The 18,068-nt window shown below is 41.1% G+C and overlaps 1 protein-coding gene across 22 annotated transcripts in view; it reads right to left on the bottom strand.

Annotated features, from left to right (window-relative positions):
• Window positions 1-18,068, bottom strand: part of CDK12 (cyclin dependent kinase 12) — an 81,923-nt gene that overhangs the window by 21,779 nt on the left and 42,076 nt on the right. For 8 of the 22 annotated variants that reach the window (XR_002832138.1, XR_002832139.1, XR_002832140.1 and 5 more), the window contains exons 14-15: window positions 14,451-14,857; window positions 1,751-1,859 (exon numbers count right to left, since the gene is read on the bottom strand). Coding sequence is in view for 6 of the 22 variants with exons in the window: in XM_023764393.1 (XP_023620161.1) it covers window positions 14,115-14,857 (743 nt within the window). In the remaining 16 variants the exon portion in view is untranslated. Of the gene's footprint in view, window positions 1-1,135; window positions 1,276-1,750; window positions 1,860-13,200; window positions 14,858-18,068 lie in introns of those variants that run through there. The other 14 variants (XR_002832146.1, XR_002832147.1, XR_002832150.1 and 11 more) reach the window with 12 other exon arrangements.

The following is an 18,068-nucleotide window of genomic DNA, read 5'->3' as shown; positions in this document are numbered from 1 at the left end:
ATACTGAGAATCAGGTCACCAGGGCAAACTGTTCAAGGTCTCAGGCCATTTTTAAGGAAGAACAAGTGGCACTTAGAATTTTTTGGCTTCTTAGGTTCTATTCTCAGGCCCTCTTGGGGTCGTTCTGACCTCTATCTTAGGGAAAGGGTACCCCCAGTTGCCCAAATCCTATCTGCTAAGGGGCAGGAGATTTAATTGGTCAGCAGCACCCTCGTGTGGCAGAAACCAAGACTGCAGCTGCCCAAGTGGCCCAAACAGCTTTGGGGCATCAGCCAGGAAGACAGATAGGTGGACAGTGTTATAAATGTTAGTGCTCTCTGTGCCATCAAGGTATCCCACGCATATTTACTGCTTGACCACTTCCGGGGAGCATTTCCTGCTTTCTAACACCTGCCCTATTCCTCCATCCACCCCATCCTAACTCCAACTCAAGGGGAGGGAGCACCTTACCCAGAGCTGGCACTTGTTTAAGCCCGCTGCCTGTGTTGTCTGGATTGCAAGTGTGAAAGAGGCAGGCCTAAGGTCAAAAGGGTAAGCTGACGTTACCTCCAATGGCAGGAGAGGCTCTGGCACCTGTCAACTCTCTACAGGCGCCAGACAAGAGCTGCCACCTGAGCTCAAGACAGAGTATCACCTAGTGGTGGGTTCTGCCCTACAGCAATCCATTCTCCACTTCCTGGGGAGGTGTGGGGATGAATAGGGACAGACTCTTCAGAGTCTGAGATCCTTGCCCTCTGGAATGGACACCAGATAAAACACCTTTCCTCAAAAGACCCAGATACTCTCTAAGAATGCCAGGCCACTGGGCAGAATACACATCTGGGGCTTCAGACTTCTAACCCCAAGAGAAAAGCTGCCTGTCAGTAGACCTTTCCCTTCCAGTGTCAAATACTATGTTTACTGGTCACTTCTTCCCATACCCACTAAATGGGAAAAATGGTTCTGAACTACAGAAAGGGGATGGAGACTTAACAGGAAGTTCTCACTAAAGATTAGGGCAAGAAGTCACCAAGGCAGAGAACTGAGTCACTAAGGGCTTCCTCTCGTTGAAGATACTTAACAATAGAGAGAAATACTCCCAGAGAGAAACATGACCCTGTTTGGGGTTGGTGGGCAGGGAGAGGAGCACACCTACCTGGCAGCAGGAAGGTGGAGGTGAGTACTGGAGGCTGGTGACCTGCCCAGTTCTGGGCCTTGAGGATGGAGAGAAGCAGCCTGTAGGCCTCTCCTTCTAGTGTCTAGCACAGTGTTTGGATAGGTGATCTCCCATCTAACCTGGAAGGAGGTGGAGAAGCTGATGAGATGCAGTAAGAATGGACAGCACTGCCCTATCCTGACTTAGAATAAAGGGAGAGAACATAGCTTATCGGGAAAGAGAAGGCAGAGCTATGTGTACATGAGGTGGTGGGTGAGAGGAGCAGGTGTTACAGAGGAGAGGCTGAGAGTAACCGACATCAGCATCCCACCATAGAGGAATATCCATTAGCACAGCTGGCGAAGAGGAAAGAATGGGAATGAAATGACTGCTGATGCTAATAAAGGGGGTTACCTACTCTAGCCAGGAGGGAGAAATTGTTAATCAGAAGGTAGGATACCATAATAGGGTCAAACAAAAAGCTAAGGAAAGACCTCCTGAGATCTTTGGGAATAAGAAAGTGTGTGTGTGTGTGTGTGTGTGTGTGTGTGTGTGTGTGTCCCTTACAAAAGCAGGCCTGTGGCCTCTGATTGACCTTAGATCCCAGATCCCTACCTGGCTTGAGTCTGTGAAAGACACTGAATTTGCCAGGGCTCCGGATATCAGGTGACTGATGTACTTCGCCAAATTCCTCAGGGGCCATCCCTCCTGCTGCTACGGCCACCTGTAAAAGAAAATGACAGGTTATATTAGACATGAGACAAGGGACTAGATACCAAAGAGGGTCTCTGGTCTTTTACCCAGGAGCATGGCCTTAGTAGGTAACAGTGATGGTGACAGTCACCATTATCCTAATTCCCTCCAACCTAAACATGAAGCCCAGAAGGATTCATGAACCGTAAGTATGCTCCCAGAGTTTTAATGGTTCTAAGAGTCCTACCTCCAGGGAACTAGTGCCCAGTCTGATAAAATAAAAACCATGGTTCCTATATTTAAGAGGTAAGTTAAGAACTCAATAGAAATAGAAGCCATGAAACTCAGAATTATAAAGGGCAATGAAGGTTCAAGGTGAAAGCAAAGTTAATGCAAGGTGACGGGAGGAGGCCATTTAGTTTTAGATCAGATCATCAGCTTGAACTCAAGGCTCTTTTTGTCCAAAACAGCTTCTTCAAGAAGGGCCCGGAGGCAAACAAGAAAAGGTCCTGTGAGACAGAAAAGATGTTTGCAGGACAGCAGACATGATGGAATTTGAGCACGTAGGTTCATCATACATTTCCCTAGGTCAGCGATTTTTATGTCTTTTCATCTCCTGGCACACATAAACTAATTACTAAAATTCTGCGCATACCAAAAAATATATATTTTGCCAATCTGACCCCCCCACCAAAAAAAGATGTAATTTTGATTCATTCACACCAAACGGCTATTGTTGAGTTGGCTGATGTCATTTTTTTTTTTTAATTTTACAATCTAAGAGCAAAGAGGTCAGTGTCCCTGATTAAAGTCAGGCATTGCATGTTTGAAACATTCTTGCAGCGCACCAGTTGAAAATCGCTGCCCTAGCTAAAGGTCAATTTGCATGGGGACCAACTCCATATTCCTCCTATGCTGTCAGTTAGGGTGAGATAGAGAAAACATAAAGGCTTTGTACTAGGATCTATTTCTTTGTCATCAGCAGACAATGTTCATCTTGCAGACCTGCTGCCCCTCTGACCTGAATCCGTAACTCTATCTCTAAGCAGCTGAGTGGTGCCTTTCTCCCTCCAGGATTCTGCTTCCAGCTTAGGGACTCTTGAGCATTCCCCTCTCTGATCATCTGTGGCTCCCAGGCTCATATGCATAAGCATCAGAAGCTACTTGTAGCTACATCACGGTGAGGTCCAAAGAGGGGAAGGGAGTCTCAGCACCAGAGTAAGATGACTTCAGAACCTGCTGTGTCACCCTAACTGGTTTGGCTCAGTGGATAGAGCGTCAGCCTGCGGACTAAAAGGTCCCAGGTTCGATTCCGGCCAAGGGCATGTACCTTGATTTCGGGCACATCCCCAGTAGGAGGTGTACAAGAGGCAGCTGATCGCTGTTTCTAACTCTCTATCCCTCTCCCTTCCTCTCTGTAAAAAATATATTAAAAAAAAAAAAAAAAAAGAACTTGCTGTGCCGGTCAGCCCATTGGGTACCCTGCTAAGGGCTTAGGTCACTGTGGAGCACCACTCCACCTTCCTTCTGCCCCATCGAAGAAGAAAACCAACAACTCAAAACTACCCAAAAAGGAGAGGGGTGGGGGGGAGTAGAGTTCCCCACCCCCAATTTCCCATTAATCTCAGAGAATATCCCATTTTACTTGCAGTTCTATAATCCCTCCTTCTCATTCAGTGACTCTCCTTAGTTTCCCAGCAGGTGAGATGTGTTTTGCTCCTTCCTTCCTTCTGAGCTCACTTTTTAATACAGCTGCATTGTATAATACAAAGAAGCCTGAGCTGAGATGTAGGGTAAATTCCTCACATTGCCTCTGAGGGTCTTCTGACTATCCCACCCCCAGAGATGGTGGCAAAGTGCTCCTTGAACTTTGGAGTAACTCCGACAGCATTAGATCTTTAGCCACGACTGTCACGTGCTTTCCAATGAATCAGAACCCTTGACTCTAAATAAAAATTACACTTGTGTAATATGGAGGTCATTGAAAAGTTAGTCTTTGAGGTGAACATATATAAAGCCTTTTCTCAGTGTTTCTACCAATTTTTTTCCTATTTACCTTTTCCCCTCAATCTGTCCCTCCCCTCTCAAAATCTCACAGCCCTATCTTCCTTTCCTAAGGAAGCTCATGGCTCTCAGGAATTGGTGATCTTCAAGTTGGGGGCTCTATACTCAGACTAAAATTCTGGTTAACATTCTGGCCTCTTGGATTCCAGTCTTGGCTGGATGCCACTAACTACCTCACTATGAAACCGTGGGCAAGGCACTTCCCTCTCTAGGAACTGTTTCCTGCTCTGTAAACTGAGAGGTGACCTCTAGGGTCCCTTTCCAGCTCTGGCCATTTATAATTCTATAAGGGAGAAGACACTAGTGTCTTTCCATCAGGAAGTGAGACATTCCTGCCCTTAGCACCTTCTCTCTCCAGTGGTCGGCAAACCGCGGCTCACGAGCCACATGAGGCTCTTTGGCCCCTTGACTGTGACTCTTCCACAAAATACCGGCTCTTCCACAAAATACCGACTTCCGCGCATGGGCCACGAAGTTTCAATTGCACTGTACGTGCGCGCCCGCACATGGTATTTTGTGGAAGAGCCACACTCAAGGGGCCAAAGAGCCGCGTGTGGCTCGCGAGCCGTGGTTTGCCGGCCACGGCTCTGGGCCAATGCAGTAAGAAGCTCTCCTGCAGATTCCTGTCTTCTCATGCTGCCTTAATATATTTTCTTCGTAATAGAAGGAGTGTGGCTTAAAGGAAGGCCTCCCAACTCACTTGTTTGTCCCTTAGTTAAGATGGTGATCTAACTCTAACCACGAATCTTGATAAAGCAGATAGGAGGCAAGGCAGGTAATGGGCAGGGAAGAGTATAATAAGCATGCCCCCTCACAACACACACCCTAAACTATTTAAGAGTCTGGGCACACATTTGGCTTTGCCCTAGAGAGCCCCTATAAGTAGTGCTGCTTATCCAATACAACCGCGTGTGGACATGTGTAAACACATTCAGAGCATCGACATAAATGTCCAATCAACGCACACACACTCCTGTCTTCTCCTACTCTAGGCCACATATGCCTTGTAAGAAGCTATGGTGGGAGGAAACACCACAACCCACTCTTCCCCCTCCCCAAAGTCAGAAAGGAAGAGAGTGAGACAGGAGCTACTTGGCTTCCTATAAATTGTTTTGTCCTTCCTCACAGCTGCAATCAGAAGCTAAGGGCTCCCGCAGGCCTTGTTCTGATCTGCTGCAGGCGATGGAGGGTTTTTGAAACGAAGAGGACTTGGCTGCAGCCCCATTTCAGCTGCCATTGGGGCTGGCTAATGGGCTCATTCGGGAAGACCCCCGCCTGCCGCACTAAAGAGTCCCCCGCCGCCCCCCTCCCCAGTCCCAACCCAATTAATAAATGGGGGCTCCCACTTTATGGCTCTGGGAGCAGGAACCAGAGATACAAATGACCCCCAGGGAGGGACAGAAAAAGGCCTTCCAAGAATCAAGCCAGAGAACTGTGCATCCACAGGCACATGCTGCCATAGGCTAGTCATATCCCATTTCCAAAGCACGAAAGGGAAAGAAACTGGAAAAAACAACTGTATTTTCTTTCCCAGATGCGGAGTGGGATAGCACTCTTCAAGTCTAGGACACATCCCAGCAACTCTCTTCTACCTGATTTCCAATCTGAAAAGGGCAGAGTGAGGGTGAACCTCTGGGTACACATCACATGCACACCTATTTTCCAGGGGTGGGGGGTGCCCCTACCAGACTCCCATCAAGAGGTTAGTAAACATATCCTGCTTCTTAATAACAAAGCAGCTACCACTTTCCAAGCTCTCATCACCATCAAGAGCATAAATATGTCCTGGGGTCATCATCTTCAGGCTTTTATCCCTCCCCTCACATCCAAATTATCAAGCCTTGCTCATTGCTATGGACTCACTTCCTTTCTTCTCATTCCAGTCTTACTCTAGTGCAGGCCCTCAGGGCTTCACATCTGAACCAGAAAAATGATATCCTAGGCAAGCTTTCCTGCTTCCTTCACCCAGTACAGCTGCAAAAGTCTTCAACATCATATTCATCTTACCATGCTCTGCTGTTACTGCTAACCACATCAAATTTAAATTCTTCATTTGGCCAACAAGATTGTTCCTCTGACTTCATTCCCTAATATTCCTTCCTGTGCCACTCTGACTAGTCCATTCACAGCCCTCTGCACAAAACACACATAAACCTTCTTCCATAAATTTCCCCTCTCTAATCACCTTCCTCTCTTCTGTTCCATGTTCCCTATCTTCATTACCTTCAAAGAATCTTCTCTGGTTAACTCAAAAATTTTCTGATTATTCCTTTACTTTGGCTCCCCTGTTACTAACTTATTTTATAACCTGACTTAATAAATACCAATTCCCTACTTCCCAGCTATGAGACTTATCCTAGACCCGAAAGTTCCTAAAGATGGGGCCCTCCCCTAATTTCCCCCCAGAAGTTGCCCTGTATTCCAGACATGACTCAGCTAATGAATTATTGCTCCCCACTGAAACAGCCCCCCTGGTATAACTCTTGGGGTATATATCAAACAACTACAAGGAATACAATCTTATTCTCAACGTCAATTTTCAGGCTGTCATCTTCACCTACCAATACTGACTTGGCACTGAGTCTTTCCAGAATTACAAATTGTTTCATGACTTCCAAGTGTATTGCAAAACAAACAAAAAAGCATAGCCACCAGAAAAGTTTGGTTATCTCCTTGATTCACAGTACATAAACATTACTTTCTTTGAAGTCCCCTTTACTTAGGATGAGAAGCACCATTTTGTTTCCTATTTCTAAGATTAATCCTATATTCTCAGGTCATGACCTAATTTTTTAGAATGCAAATCCAAGAGCCAATAGTAATCTTCTAGTCCTGCCTCTAGTCTACTTCTGACCATTACATTTTTGGGATGGTCTCTAGGAATAGAGAAGTTATTCAAGAGTCTCTTTCAACTATTCAGTGAATAATTCCTTAAATTAACCTCACTCTCAAACCTGATTCTTCACTTCCTCTAGGTTAGCCTTGTGGGGTGAGATAGGAAGAAGTGACCTGCCATTCCTGTGTATCTCCTACCTATGTTCCGGTTAATAAGATTAATCTGCCATTTAATCTTTCCATTCCTTAGCTTCAGGTGCTTAAGAATCAAGATAATAAAAGCAAAGCTCTTAGCACAGTACCTGACACATAGTAGTTTCCTGACAATGTTAGTTCCTGTTGGCCTTCCAACACCTTAGGGTTCTTCTTTCTGGGCCTGTTTTTTCACCCTCTGGCTAAAGTGGCAGTGAATTAAACAAACTAATGTCCTTTAGCTCTAACATTCTGGTTAGTTTGCTGAGCTATGTACTGCCTTCACTTGGATCTAAAATGAAGGGGAGAGGAATAATACTAGTGTCCAGGTTGACCTAAAACTACAAACAAACAAAAATCACTTGCAGTTTTAAAACTCCAAAAATACAAACAACTTTTTAATGTGATGCATCCATATCATTCCTTCCTTATTCCTGAGTTTCTCTCTTGAACTATGTAGATAGCAGTGCTAAGCAAAATGTCCCTATATGTTATTTGCTTAATATAATCTAGCTTCCCTAATGAAAATGTTTTCATAACATCTCCCAGACCAAGGGTTCTAGGCCCAACCTCCACCCTTAAAGGTAAAACTGTTGCTCACAGTGATGCTTTAATGAGGCCTCCCTGAAACTGTGAACCTTTAAGGCATTATCCCCAAACTTTCACTAGCCCAACCATAATTTTTCCTCCCACCTATAGCCCTATTTTTCTTTATAAGCGATTATACCCTAAGTCTCTTTCTACAGCTCAGCCAGGAGATTGGTCTAGTTCTCTCCTTCTCTCCATCTCCTCATATTGTTTCTCCTTATATGAAACCTTTGGTCCCTAAACAGAAATTGCAAGCACTGGTACAAGGCCAAACTCAGAAGTTCCTGAATTTATAAAAGGGATCAGGCTCCTAAGCTTTCTGTCTTTGAATTCAGGCTCTTTTCCCCAGGGCCAAAAGCATTCAAAATTGCATTAAACTTGGGGTGGTTGTCTGCCTACAAGCTGATCCTCACCAAGGGCACCCTCATTTCGCAGTGTTGTAGTTCTGAGACACAGGAGGGAGAAGGATCCTCTTGAGACAGCCCATCTGATAGGCTCCTTAAAGCAGCGGTCGCCAACCGCTGGTCTGTGGACCACTGGTGGTCTGTGAGGTCCAAAAGATTGGGGGCCGCTGCCTTAAAGTAAGGAAGAAGACACCCTCCTCCAAGACCCAGGCTTCCTTCTTCACTTAGCTATGACTGTTATGTGGTAGCCTTTTTAAGGTCTCTCTATGCTTCCTCCTCATGGATGGTTTGGTTTGGATAAAATGGCCTTTACTCCTTTAGGACTATCAACATTATCTCCAGTTTACAGCCATGACAGAACAAAACATCCAAAAATCCATCTATTCTAGGTCCTAGGGAACCTATGTCTAAGTTAATTTACTTCATGGCTATACCCTCTTATTCCAGAGAAGTATGCTATAGCTGAGGACTGTATATTCAGAAAACTTTGCTAACTAATCATCTAGAGAGTATTCAAGACTAACTTTTCATCAGCCTCTTTCTCTCAAGCTTGTACTACTAATTTTTTAAATAGAGATATAATGAGACAATCCAGTGGCCAAAGCGTTTTGCCACCACAGTGATTATCATCAGGGCATCAAGGCAGCCCTCATCTGCTTTCTCATGGATAGCAGGGCCCTCTTCTCACCAAGCCTTACTTCCCACAGACACCATCTGCCAACTGAGCGTAGAAATGTCATCAGTAAAAGCAAGTCTCAGGCTATGATGGGAGAGGATAAGTGAAGGTTGAGATTCCCTCTTTCCCAGACTAGTAAGAAATAAAAAACTTCTTGTACCCCACACAACATAAGTTAAAAGCTCCTTTCACAGCTAACAATAAAAAAGCATGGTTATTTTGCGTTCTCCCTCATTTTTCACCCCAAAAGTTGAGGATCTGGAAGAGACATTTGTCTTCTGAATTGCCTCTCCTTATCCTTCAAAACTGTGAAGTGGCCATCACTCTAAATACTCTGACAAGTTAAGCAATCAATACCTCTGGTAAGGCCTGACACATGTGAGTTGGGTAGTGAGTAGGGAAAAGAGAGAAAAATAGTAAATCAGAAGAAGTAGGTGGACTGGAGATGGAGAGACAGCTGCATATGGTGAGTAGTAGAGTATCACTAGTAATTCCTTCAGGTGTCATACTTCCCCCAAAGTCTCAACCCTGGCTTGGAGTAAACTAACGTGAAAGTATTCCTAAGGCTGTGAGAAATGCTACACCTGGACAGTAAAATTAATCCAAATGTTCCAGGAATGTTCACCTTGCCCCTCAGGACAACCAGAGACATAGCAGTTCCATCTCTGCCTTGGAATGGTTAAGTATTTTCTTGAGGAACTCTCTACTTCCACTCCACACACTTCAGGTGACGAAGTTGTGAATAGAGAACTCACTCAATATCCCAAAACAGTCAACCTATGGGACAATCTTAAATAACAATGGAAATCCCAGTTCAGCACCAAAAATATTAACTTCCTTAAGGCATTAACCTTACCATACAATTAAGGATGCCTGTCTGGGAAAAGATAGTGCCGAACAAATTTAGGTACTGAACTGTATGGTTTCTAGTTAGAAACAGCCTTGGATGTGATAGGAATAAAAAAAGTCCAGTTACTAGTAGGTTCTCAGCCTTTAGGCCCAAAATTGAAAAGGTAGCCATTGCTATGAGTGGAAACAATATACTCTATTAGAGTATATTCTAAGTTGAAGTTCACACTCCTAGTCATGAATTTGAAACATATAAAGACTGAAAAAAGAATTCTTTTTCTTTGGAGCGTAACCAGGAACACAGGATTCCAGGAATTGGAACAACCTTGAGCTCTCCATTCTCCTTCTGGATAAACATGGGACAGCACACAGGTAAGGGAACATACTTAGACTTTGGGGATTCAAAAGCAAGCTGACAACCCTCATTACCACCAGTTTTTGAAAATTCAATTTCTTCCTAATTTCTGGTGTACCCCGTAATTTTGTATAATTGCTAACCCCATTCATAATTTCCTGATACCTATATCTCCCCTCTTCCTTTCTGTCTCTTGATGGGTTTTATCTGCTCTCTGCCTACTTGTACCACAACTAGCAGGAATGCAACACATACTACAAGAAAAAAATTAGTTCTGTGTCCTAAACCATGAAAGAGAAGGGAGAGCAATTATCTCCTGAATTTTATAAATTCAGGGAGAGCAATTATCTCCTCAGTAAAGATTTTGGAGACGACAGGAATTTTAGCCTTACAAATAACTTTCTGGATTGGCAATGTATCCAGAAATCTCAACAGTGCTAGAAGACTAATTCCCATGCTGACCTTACTCATGGTAACATAGGACTGGTCAGAGGTGGTGGTGGTGATCCTGGTTTAAGAGACTATTCTTCAATCGAAACACCCTCTTACCAACTTCCCTGGATGACAGTTGAGCTCAAACCCACTTACCTCTCCCTTCAGGAGGAGTCAGGGTACATGAAGCTCAACGTTTTTGATAGCCTAGGACTGCCATTATTTGTGTAACTGTTTTCTACTTTTTAAAAAATGACATCTTACAGTTTTCCCCAACTTTTAAAATTTTCTTGTTCCTAGTCTTGTGTTTTGAAACACCTCTTTAAACCGTGAGGACTTTTATTTTGGTAGTTTATGAATCTGCAGTGATTCTGCGACAAAGAACCCCTACGATAAAGTGGAGGGGGAAAAATGCCTTTCATACCTAATTGGGTTTGCTCAGAGGTAACAGATTAAGAAGTAAATGCAATGGAGCAAGTGATATAGTAACAGGAAATATTTAATTTTCCAATCTCCACTTTCCATTTTTATAAACTCAAAGAAAAAAATTAATATATTACAAAATATCTGTACACAGACAAGGTATACCCGATGGGGGGCAAAAACAAGAGAGAAAGGAATACAGTGTCAGGAACCTAAATCAGGGAGAATGAGGTGGCAACTGACACTTTTCTGATATAGCACTCTCTCTCAAAACCTGCTAGTAACCATTTTAGTACTGTAACTATATATGCATATTATATATATATATATATGTATATATATATACACACACACACATGTATATACATATATATATACACACACACACACACACACACACACACAAGTGGTTGGATGATGTCTATGGCATAAGCTAACAGAAGTCCTACTTACAAATTTGTGCTAACTGCCTTGCTTTTAAACATATAGATCTGATGTCATTTTCAAATCCTTATCATTCCTATAGAAAGTTGAAAAAACTAAGGAAACTGGATCAAGCAAATTTGTTTTCAAAACCACAAAAATAACTACGGTCAAACCAGTTTTGCCTCATTCATGAACAGAATCAGATTTCTCATCTGTTCAAAATAATGTATTTAATGGACTTAATACCTCCCATGGTACAATACTTAAAACCACTTTTGAATATAATTATTTAAATTTATAGTTTTCTAATAGTCAAGCTGAAATTCTGCCAAACCTTTACTTCCATTATGTTTATAGATCACACAGCTGAAAAATTAACAAATACCTTTTCTTCCTCCACAGATTCCAGGATATTTAAGTGAGTTCCTTTCTTCCTCTGCTTTTAGAAATAGTCAAAATTACCAAACTTTTTTTTTTTCCATTTTAAAGATTAAACTCCCAAAATGGGGGTCTGGGGTTGAGATGGGATCATACACATACACACACACATACACTCACCCCCTTCCCTAGTAGCAGGGAATGATGGAGACATAAGCATATCATTTAGAATATTTGGCATAATTAAAAATAAGGGGTGATAAGGGGAAGAAAGAAGTATTATTGATGACTGTTGATAATCAAAATATAAAATGTATAGAAAATTTTATTCATATTTGATGGGAAACCAATTTTTTTTTCCACTGAATATGTACTTCTGAGTTCTTTAATCAAAACTGGGAAAGTGTGGCTCAATGCCTCAAATTCAAATATTCTAAAATACAAAGGTCCATGTTTGAGGACTAAGAAGTCAACAGACAAAAGATTCAGATTCCATGGCCGGTGTGGCTCAGTTGGTTGGGCATTGTCCTGTGCACCAAAAGGTTGCCACTTCGATTCCCAGTCAGGGCACATGCCCAGGTTGTGGACTCGATCCCCAGTTGGGGGTCGTGAAAGAGGCAGCCAATTGATGTTTCTCTTTCTCCTTCTCCCTTCCTCTCTAAACATCAATACAAAATCTTGAAGAAAAAAAAAAGTTTAGATGAACTTTAATGCAACATACCAATACCATGTCAGTGAACCTAGCAAATCTAATTGGACATATTGGTATAAAAAGCCATCAAAGCCAAAATGGCTAATAGGTTCTTTCTCATCAATGTTTGGCCCTGAGGGCAAGGCCAGACCAAAACCCAAAGAATAAAGAAATACACACACCAGGAATCTACCTATTTCGGTGACAGGGAAAAATAATCTTCATGTAAGTATCTGAAGAGGGTTCTTCTTTCATTTCTCTAAAGTTTTTTATTAGTGCATCTTTCTCTTACAAGTAGTCTTTTAATTTTTTAATATAAGAACTTGGCATTGAAACATGAAACTTCACTTGAGTTCTGAAAACTATTCTTCAAGATGCTGAAGCACATTTGCCTTTTCTTTGTAAAAAAAGGAGCTAACCTACTTTTCACAAATGTCTAAGTCTGTGCAGATAATTTATATAAATGTGTATGTTCTTAAAACACATTATATGCTGGTACTCACATAGAAACAAAAGCCAGAATGAGAAGCCTCCCGTTATCCCACCCTGAAAGCCTTTCCCTTTTCCATTTCCTCTTTATAGTAAGGAAAAATACTTGCCATGAAGTCATAATTTAATCCCTTTTACCAAAACCCTCTCTCTCCAGAGGAAAATCCCTAAAAGAAAGAATTGGCAGGATATACATGCAGAGATGTGTATATGTCAATACTGTTCTTTCTTATGTTCTGCTCTTTCAAAAGTATTTTTTAAAACTTAGGTATTGAAATATCTTCAGAAAAATATCTACCCTAATTACATTTCCATGTATTTTCAGGATATTTATTTTCTCTTTGACAATATTAAAATGCTCTGTTTCAAAGGTTTGGGTTTTGTTTTTTTTTTACATAAAAATATATGTGTAAACAGTATGCTAACTGCTCTTTCTAGTCCTCTAGGTCTGAAGGCATCATCTCTAGTCCCAACTCAGCAGCAATGGCCTAGGCTGTCTGCATTTATAAATCAACTTCACCATCAGAACATGGTTTTAAAAAAAACAAATAACATTTTAGAATTGAAGAGTTACAGAGAAAAAAGGAGTTTGAATTTCCTTTCCTTTATTTCAAAAAAGGTAAAGAATTATCCCAGGTTCTTGGGCATCTCAACGATTAATTTTTTTCCAAACAAATGCCTCAAAAAGAGACAAAGAAAACCTCTATGAAGATGGGGTAAAAAAGGAAAAAGATGGGATAAAGTCTATCTACTTGCCCAAGAATGCCACTTTCTACAACCTGCTTCTTATACAGGAAGAGGGGTCATGTCTTTTGCCAAAACAGAGCAAACCTTAAGGATGAGTAATTTATTTGGAAAAAAGGAATGTTAAAGATGCTCAATGGGGGAAAAAGAAGAGTTTACTTGAAAGCAAAATGTGAGGTGGTGGAGAGGAAGGAAACATTTATTTAAATCAGTCAGTCACTCTTTGCCCCGAACAGCAAAAGCCTAAGAGCAGCTCAAATTTTGTGAACACTATTCTTTCTTTAAAAAACAAAAGAAAAAAATCCAAAAAACTAAATTCAAAAGAACAAAACATAGAAAAATAATCCTCAAACTTTAAAAACCTAAAGAGCCTCTTCCTGGGCCATTTCAAAAACTGAAACTGTTCTCTTTTTCTTCTGCTCAAGATGTGCGGGCAATGAACTAATAAAGCATTTACTTTTCCATTTAATGACCCTCTCCAAATTCTCTACTTATATTTACTAGGTAGAGCTGAAGTAAATGTTCTGACTATAACCAACCCATCCAGGGGGAAATGCTGCCAACATCATTATTTTATGTCTCGTGCTTAGTAGCAAGTGAGCAAGGAATACAATGAATTAGCTTTGAAATAGCCAAATGCAGAAGATTACCTCGCTCTGGCAAATGATTTCATTAAAGGTTCAGAGGACTGGATGGAGGATGGACAGGGAAGGACTCTTTCGGACACTCAAGTCTCTGGGTTAGTAAGGAACTCCTCTCCCTCTTCCCCCTCTTGGCGGGACTCTTGTAGGCCCCCGATAGAGTTTTCCATAAGCAGAAGACTGAGCTGGGCCCCCCCAGTTAAGGCCTGCTCCTGAGCTGCTGGCTCCACTGGTTCCTGGCCCCAGCTCCCCAAAGTTTTGCAATTTGGTCTCTGCATGTGCCACAGAGTTGCTGCTTCCCTCGGCCTTCAGGAATGGTTGCCCGACCACTGAGTGTAATGCTAAGGGGACCCTGGCAAAACGGAGGTCCTGGTCCCCTGGAAACTGCACTGACCCTGTACCCTGGTAACTGCTGGACTCCCCAAGGTGGCTCACAGAGCCTGAGAAGGTCCTGTTCTTCACCAGGGTCTGGGCCAAGGATTCTGTCAAGGCTGGACCAGAGTTGCGTTCATCAGTGTCAGTGGCACTGAACCCTGTTTCAGGCCCATCAGTGTTTCCGTAAGTCCTGTTGGGATGGGGTCGGGTAGAGTATTCCATTGGTCTCAAGGCCTGGTGCTCATGTGGCAGGTGGCCAGGAGGCTCTGCTTCAGGCTGGGATAAAAGTTGCAGCAAGGCGGCTGTCACGGCTGGGTTCAACTCCTGGGGGACGCTGGAAAGATCGCCTTCAACCAGAGGGGGTGGAGGTGGCGGCGGTGGAGGTCCAGGGGGCTCAGGGGGCCTCTTCTCTGGTGGAAGAATGTGAGGAGGACATGCTGTGGAAGGGTTACTTCTTTTAACACCATCTTAAAAATCACATGTGATTATAAACACATACATACATACACACACTCACACACACACAAATACTACCCAACATAAACATATATCAATACAAGTAACCAAATATATATAAAGAATAAAATCTTGGGATCAGGAAATTTCAATTTATAAATAAAATCAAGTGATTAAAAGCAAAACAGTTGCATTCTGGATCTAACAGCTGTTGTAAAAAGATCATATGTTTCAAATATTTTTCTGATTTTTGTCTGAGATTTCCTCCATTTCCTTCTTTAAGGAACTGTTCTAATAATGTAGGCTGTTGGCAGCCTTCCTGCCCCTTTTTGCTGTTGAATCAAAACATTAATGAAAATAAAGTAGAAAGAAGGAAGATGAGAGGGAACAATATACATGCTGTGGTCACATTTCTAAGACATAATATTTGCTGTACAATGGAGACCTTGCATGGACTTAGCTAACACATTTTACAGAATGCTTAATAATAATGTTAACACCTGAAATAGAACTTAAGGAACATACAAGAGAGATGAAATAAAGTAAAAAACCTTTCATTATCATCATGTATAAATATACACTTGATTCTCCAAACTTCAGTCCCTCTCCCCATAACCACATTTTGAAGAATGGAATATTAACCACCATACTGTCATTCAGCTTCCTATGTTATAGTAATTATAAAGACTAAAGTAATCTATAATAACTTTCTTTTTTGTTTCCCAACCTCCTGCATTTTTTCCATGCTATAAGAAAAATTACTATAGCAATGTCATGCAGAATGGGCTGTTGATAAACATCTGTTTATCTTGGAGACAGTGACAAGAACTGAGTATTTAGAAATGTATTAAACTAATATTATACTCTGTCTTTCCAAAGATCTTTGTCTTTCTAAACTCCCCAGACTTTTCCCCCCACTGCTGGCTAAATTTGCCCAAGCATGCCAATCACTGTCTGAAAATGAACTCCTGCCAAGACAGCAGGGTAGAGATATAAAATGGCATGAGTTTGAGAACATAAAAAAACCAAGTACAGTCAAAACAGTACATTTAGAGAGTTGGAAGTTACACTGCTGAAAAAAAGGCGTAATGTTTTGGGATATCTTCCAAATGATTGATTTTCCGTTCCCTATATTTTGAAATATACATATAGTCAATTCTTATTATCTGAGCTAGTAATATAAAGTCATTCCTCAGACAAGGAAAAAGTAGTTTTTAGTTATAATTAGATATTTTGGTAGCATATTTACCACAATTATATTTTGCAAAGATAAAAAAGTAAATATGAGCATGCAGATGAAAACACTACAAAATTGTGAAGTTATGCAGTGGAAGGATGAGGTCAGATGCTCTATGTAACATACAAATAAGGGCGACCAACAGTCCCAATTTACCGAGGACTGAGAGGGTTCCCAAATTGCCAACTTTCACTTTTAAAATCAGGATTGCACAGAGACAAGCTGGTCACCCTATATACAGTACCTGCTCAAGTAACTTGTTGACACACTGGCTGGTTGACTAGGTGGTAGGAAAAATGAATTTAAGGACAAAAAAATTAGCTATGGAAAATTCACAACCTGAAAAGCAGACATCCTAAAAAAGGAGAGCTAACTGAACTACATACAAACATCTAGAGACTTCAGAGATTTTTGCTGCCAACGCTACATATCTCACTACATAAAAACATCACAGTACTGATTAGTTTTTAAAGTATTTTTTGGACAATACATGAAACAGACACCAGGTTGTTGGTGGTGGGTTTTTTTTTTTTTGTGTGTGTGTGTGTGTATGTGTTTATTTTTAATGCTGAGAGAAAATGACTTTAAAGATACCCAACTGCAAAAGTGAGCAAAACTAAACTTAAACTTTTCCAGATATACTACTATTCACATTTGAAGTTTGTCTTTTATGTAATTAGCCTCGTTGTTTCAATAATATAAAGTCATATTTTGAGCTCAAATTTTTTACATGTATGAGGATGAAAACTATTTCAAAGTAGCAAAAGCAGATTGATTGTAAAAAACTATTAAAGTAAGGTTAATAAAATTTTGTTTTTAATCCTCGCTTTCATTGACTTAAGAGAGAGAAGAAGGGAGAGAGAGAGAGAGAGAGAGAGAGAGAGAGAGAGAGAGAGAAGAGAAATATCGATTGGTTGCCTCCCATATGAACCTGTAACCTAGGCGCGTGCCCTGACCAGGAATCGAACCCACGACTTTTTGTGTACAGGATGACCTCCAACCAACTAAGCCACCCACCCAGGACTAATAAAACTTCTTAAAGGAATTAAAAATAAAGATCACATTTAAAATATCATACTGTTGTAAAATTTAGTGTTAACAATATTGCCAATCTTTAACAGTCTGTACTAATGGAAGGAGGTGTTAATGAAAGGTACAAATAACTTTAAAACTTTATTTGACTCATCAGTTTTCAACCATAACCCTTTCCCAACAAGTATAGAGACGCCAAACAGTAGCCAAAGTGATAGATTTTCACCTTCTGCAGCTTATTTAGTCTGCCCTCTGGTGGAAGAACTAATGAACAGTAAAATGGCCGCAAGAGGCAGCAGGGGAGGAACAACAGGAGAGACACAGGAGACACCAGCTGGTTAATCCAGGGGTGACTAATAATTAGGAGTGCCATTTTTATTCTCCTCTGAAAAGTAAATTCAACAATTTTTTACCATAGGCTAGGCCTTAATTTTGGTTCAATTTCATCATTTAGCTGATAGCTTGTTGGCTCAATTATTGAGTGAATTTCTTTCAATCATTATGCTATTTAATTTGAACCATTTCTTTCAGGTATTTTGATTATAGCTATTTTTTCTTTTTCTTTTTTTTTCTTTTTTTGCGGGGGTATGAGAGATGATACAAAGAGGCCTCCTTTAATTCTAGATTAGCTTTCTCTGTTATTCCATGTCCTGGAGTCAACTGAAATCAGATGACAGAATAGCAAAGTGAATTAAGAAACACATTAAAAGGGTACACAAGTTCTAAATTCTGGCTCTGCCAATAATATGGTTCCAGCAGTGGGACCATCAACAGGCTTTTTTTTTTTTAAATAAGCAGGCTAATTTAAATTTGCTGGATTGCAGTTTCCCTATCTGTAAAATATAAGGGCTAATTTTATTTATGTTATCTTCCAGTTTTAAAAAGCTTTACATATGAAAAGTAGCTTCTATATTTGACTCTATACCAGTGGAAATAAGGCATATACTTTCTGC

The sequence above is a fragment of the Myotis lucifugus genome, unplaced genomic scaffold, assembly GCF_000147115.1.
Source record: "Myotis lucifugus unplaced genomic scaffold, Myoluc2.0 scaffold_329, whole genome shotgun sequence".
Taxonomy (NCBI): Eukaryota; Metazoa; Chordata; class Mammalia; order Chiroptera; family Vespertilionidae; genus Myotis; species Myotis lucifugus.
Note: the sequence above shows the minus strand (reverse complement) of the source record. Positions and strands in the feature narration are given on the sequence as shown.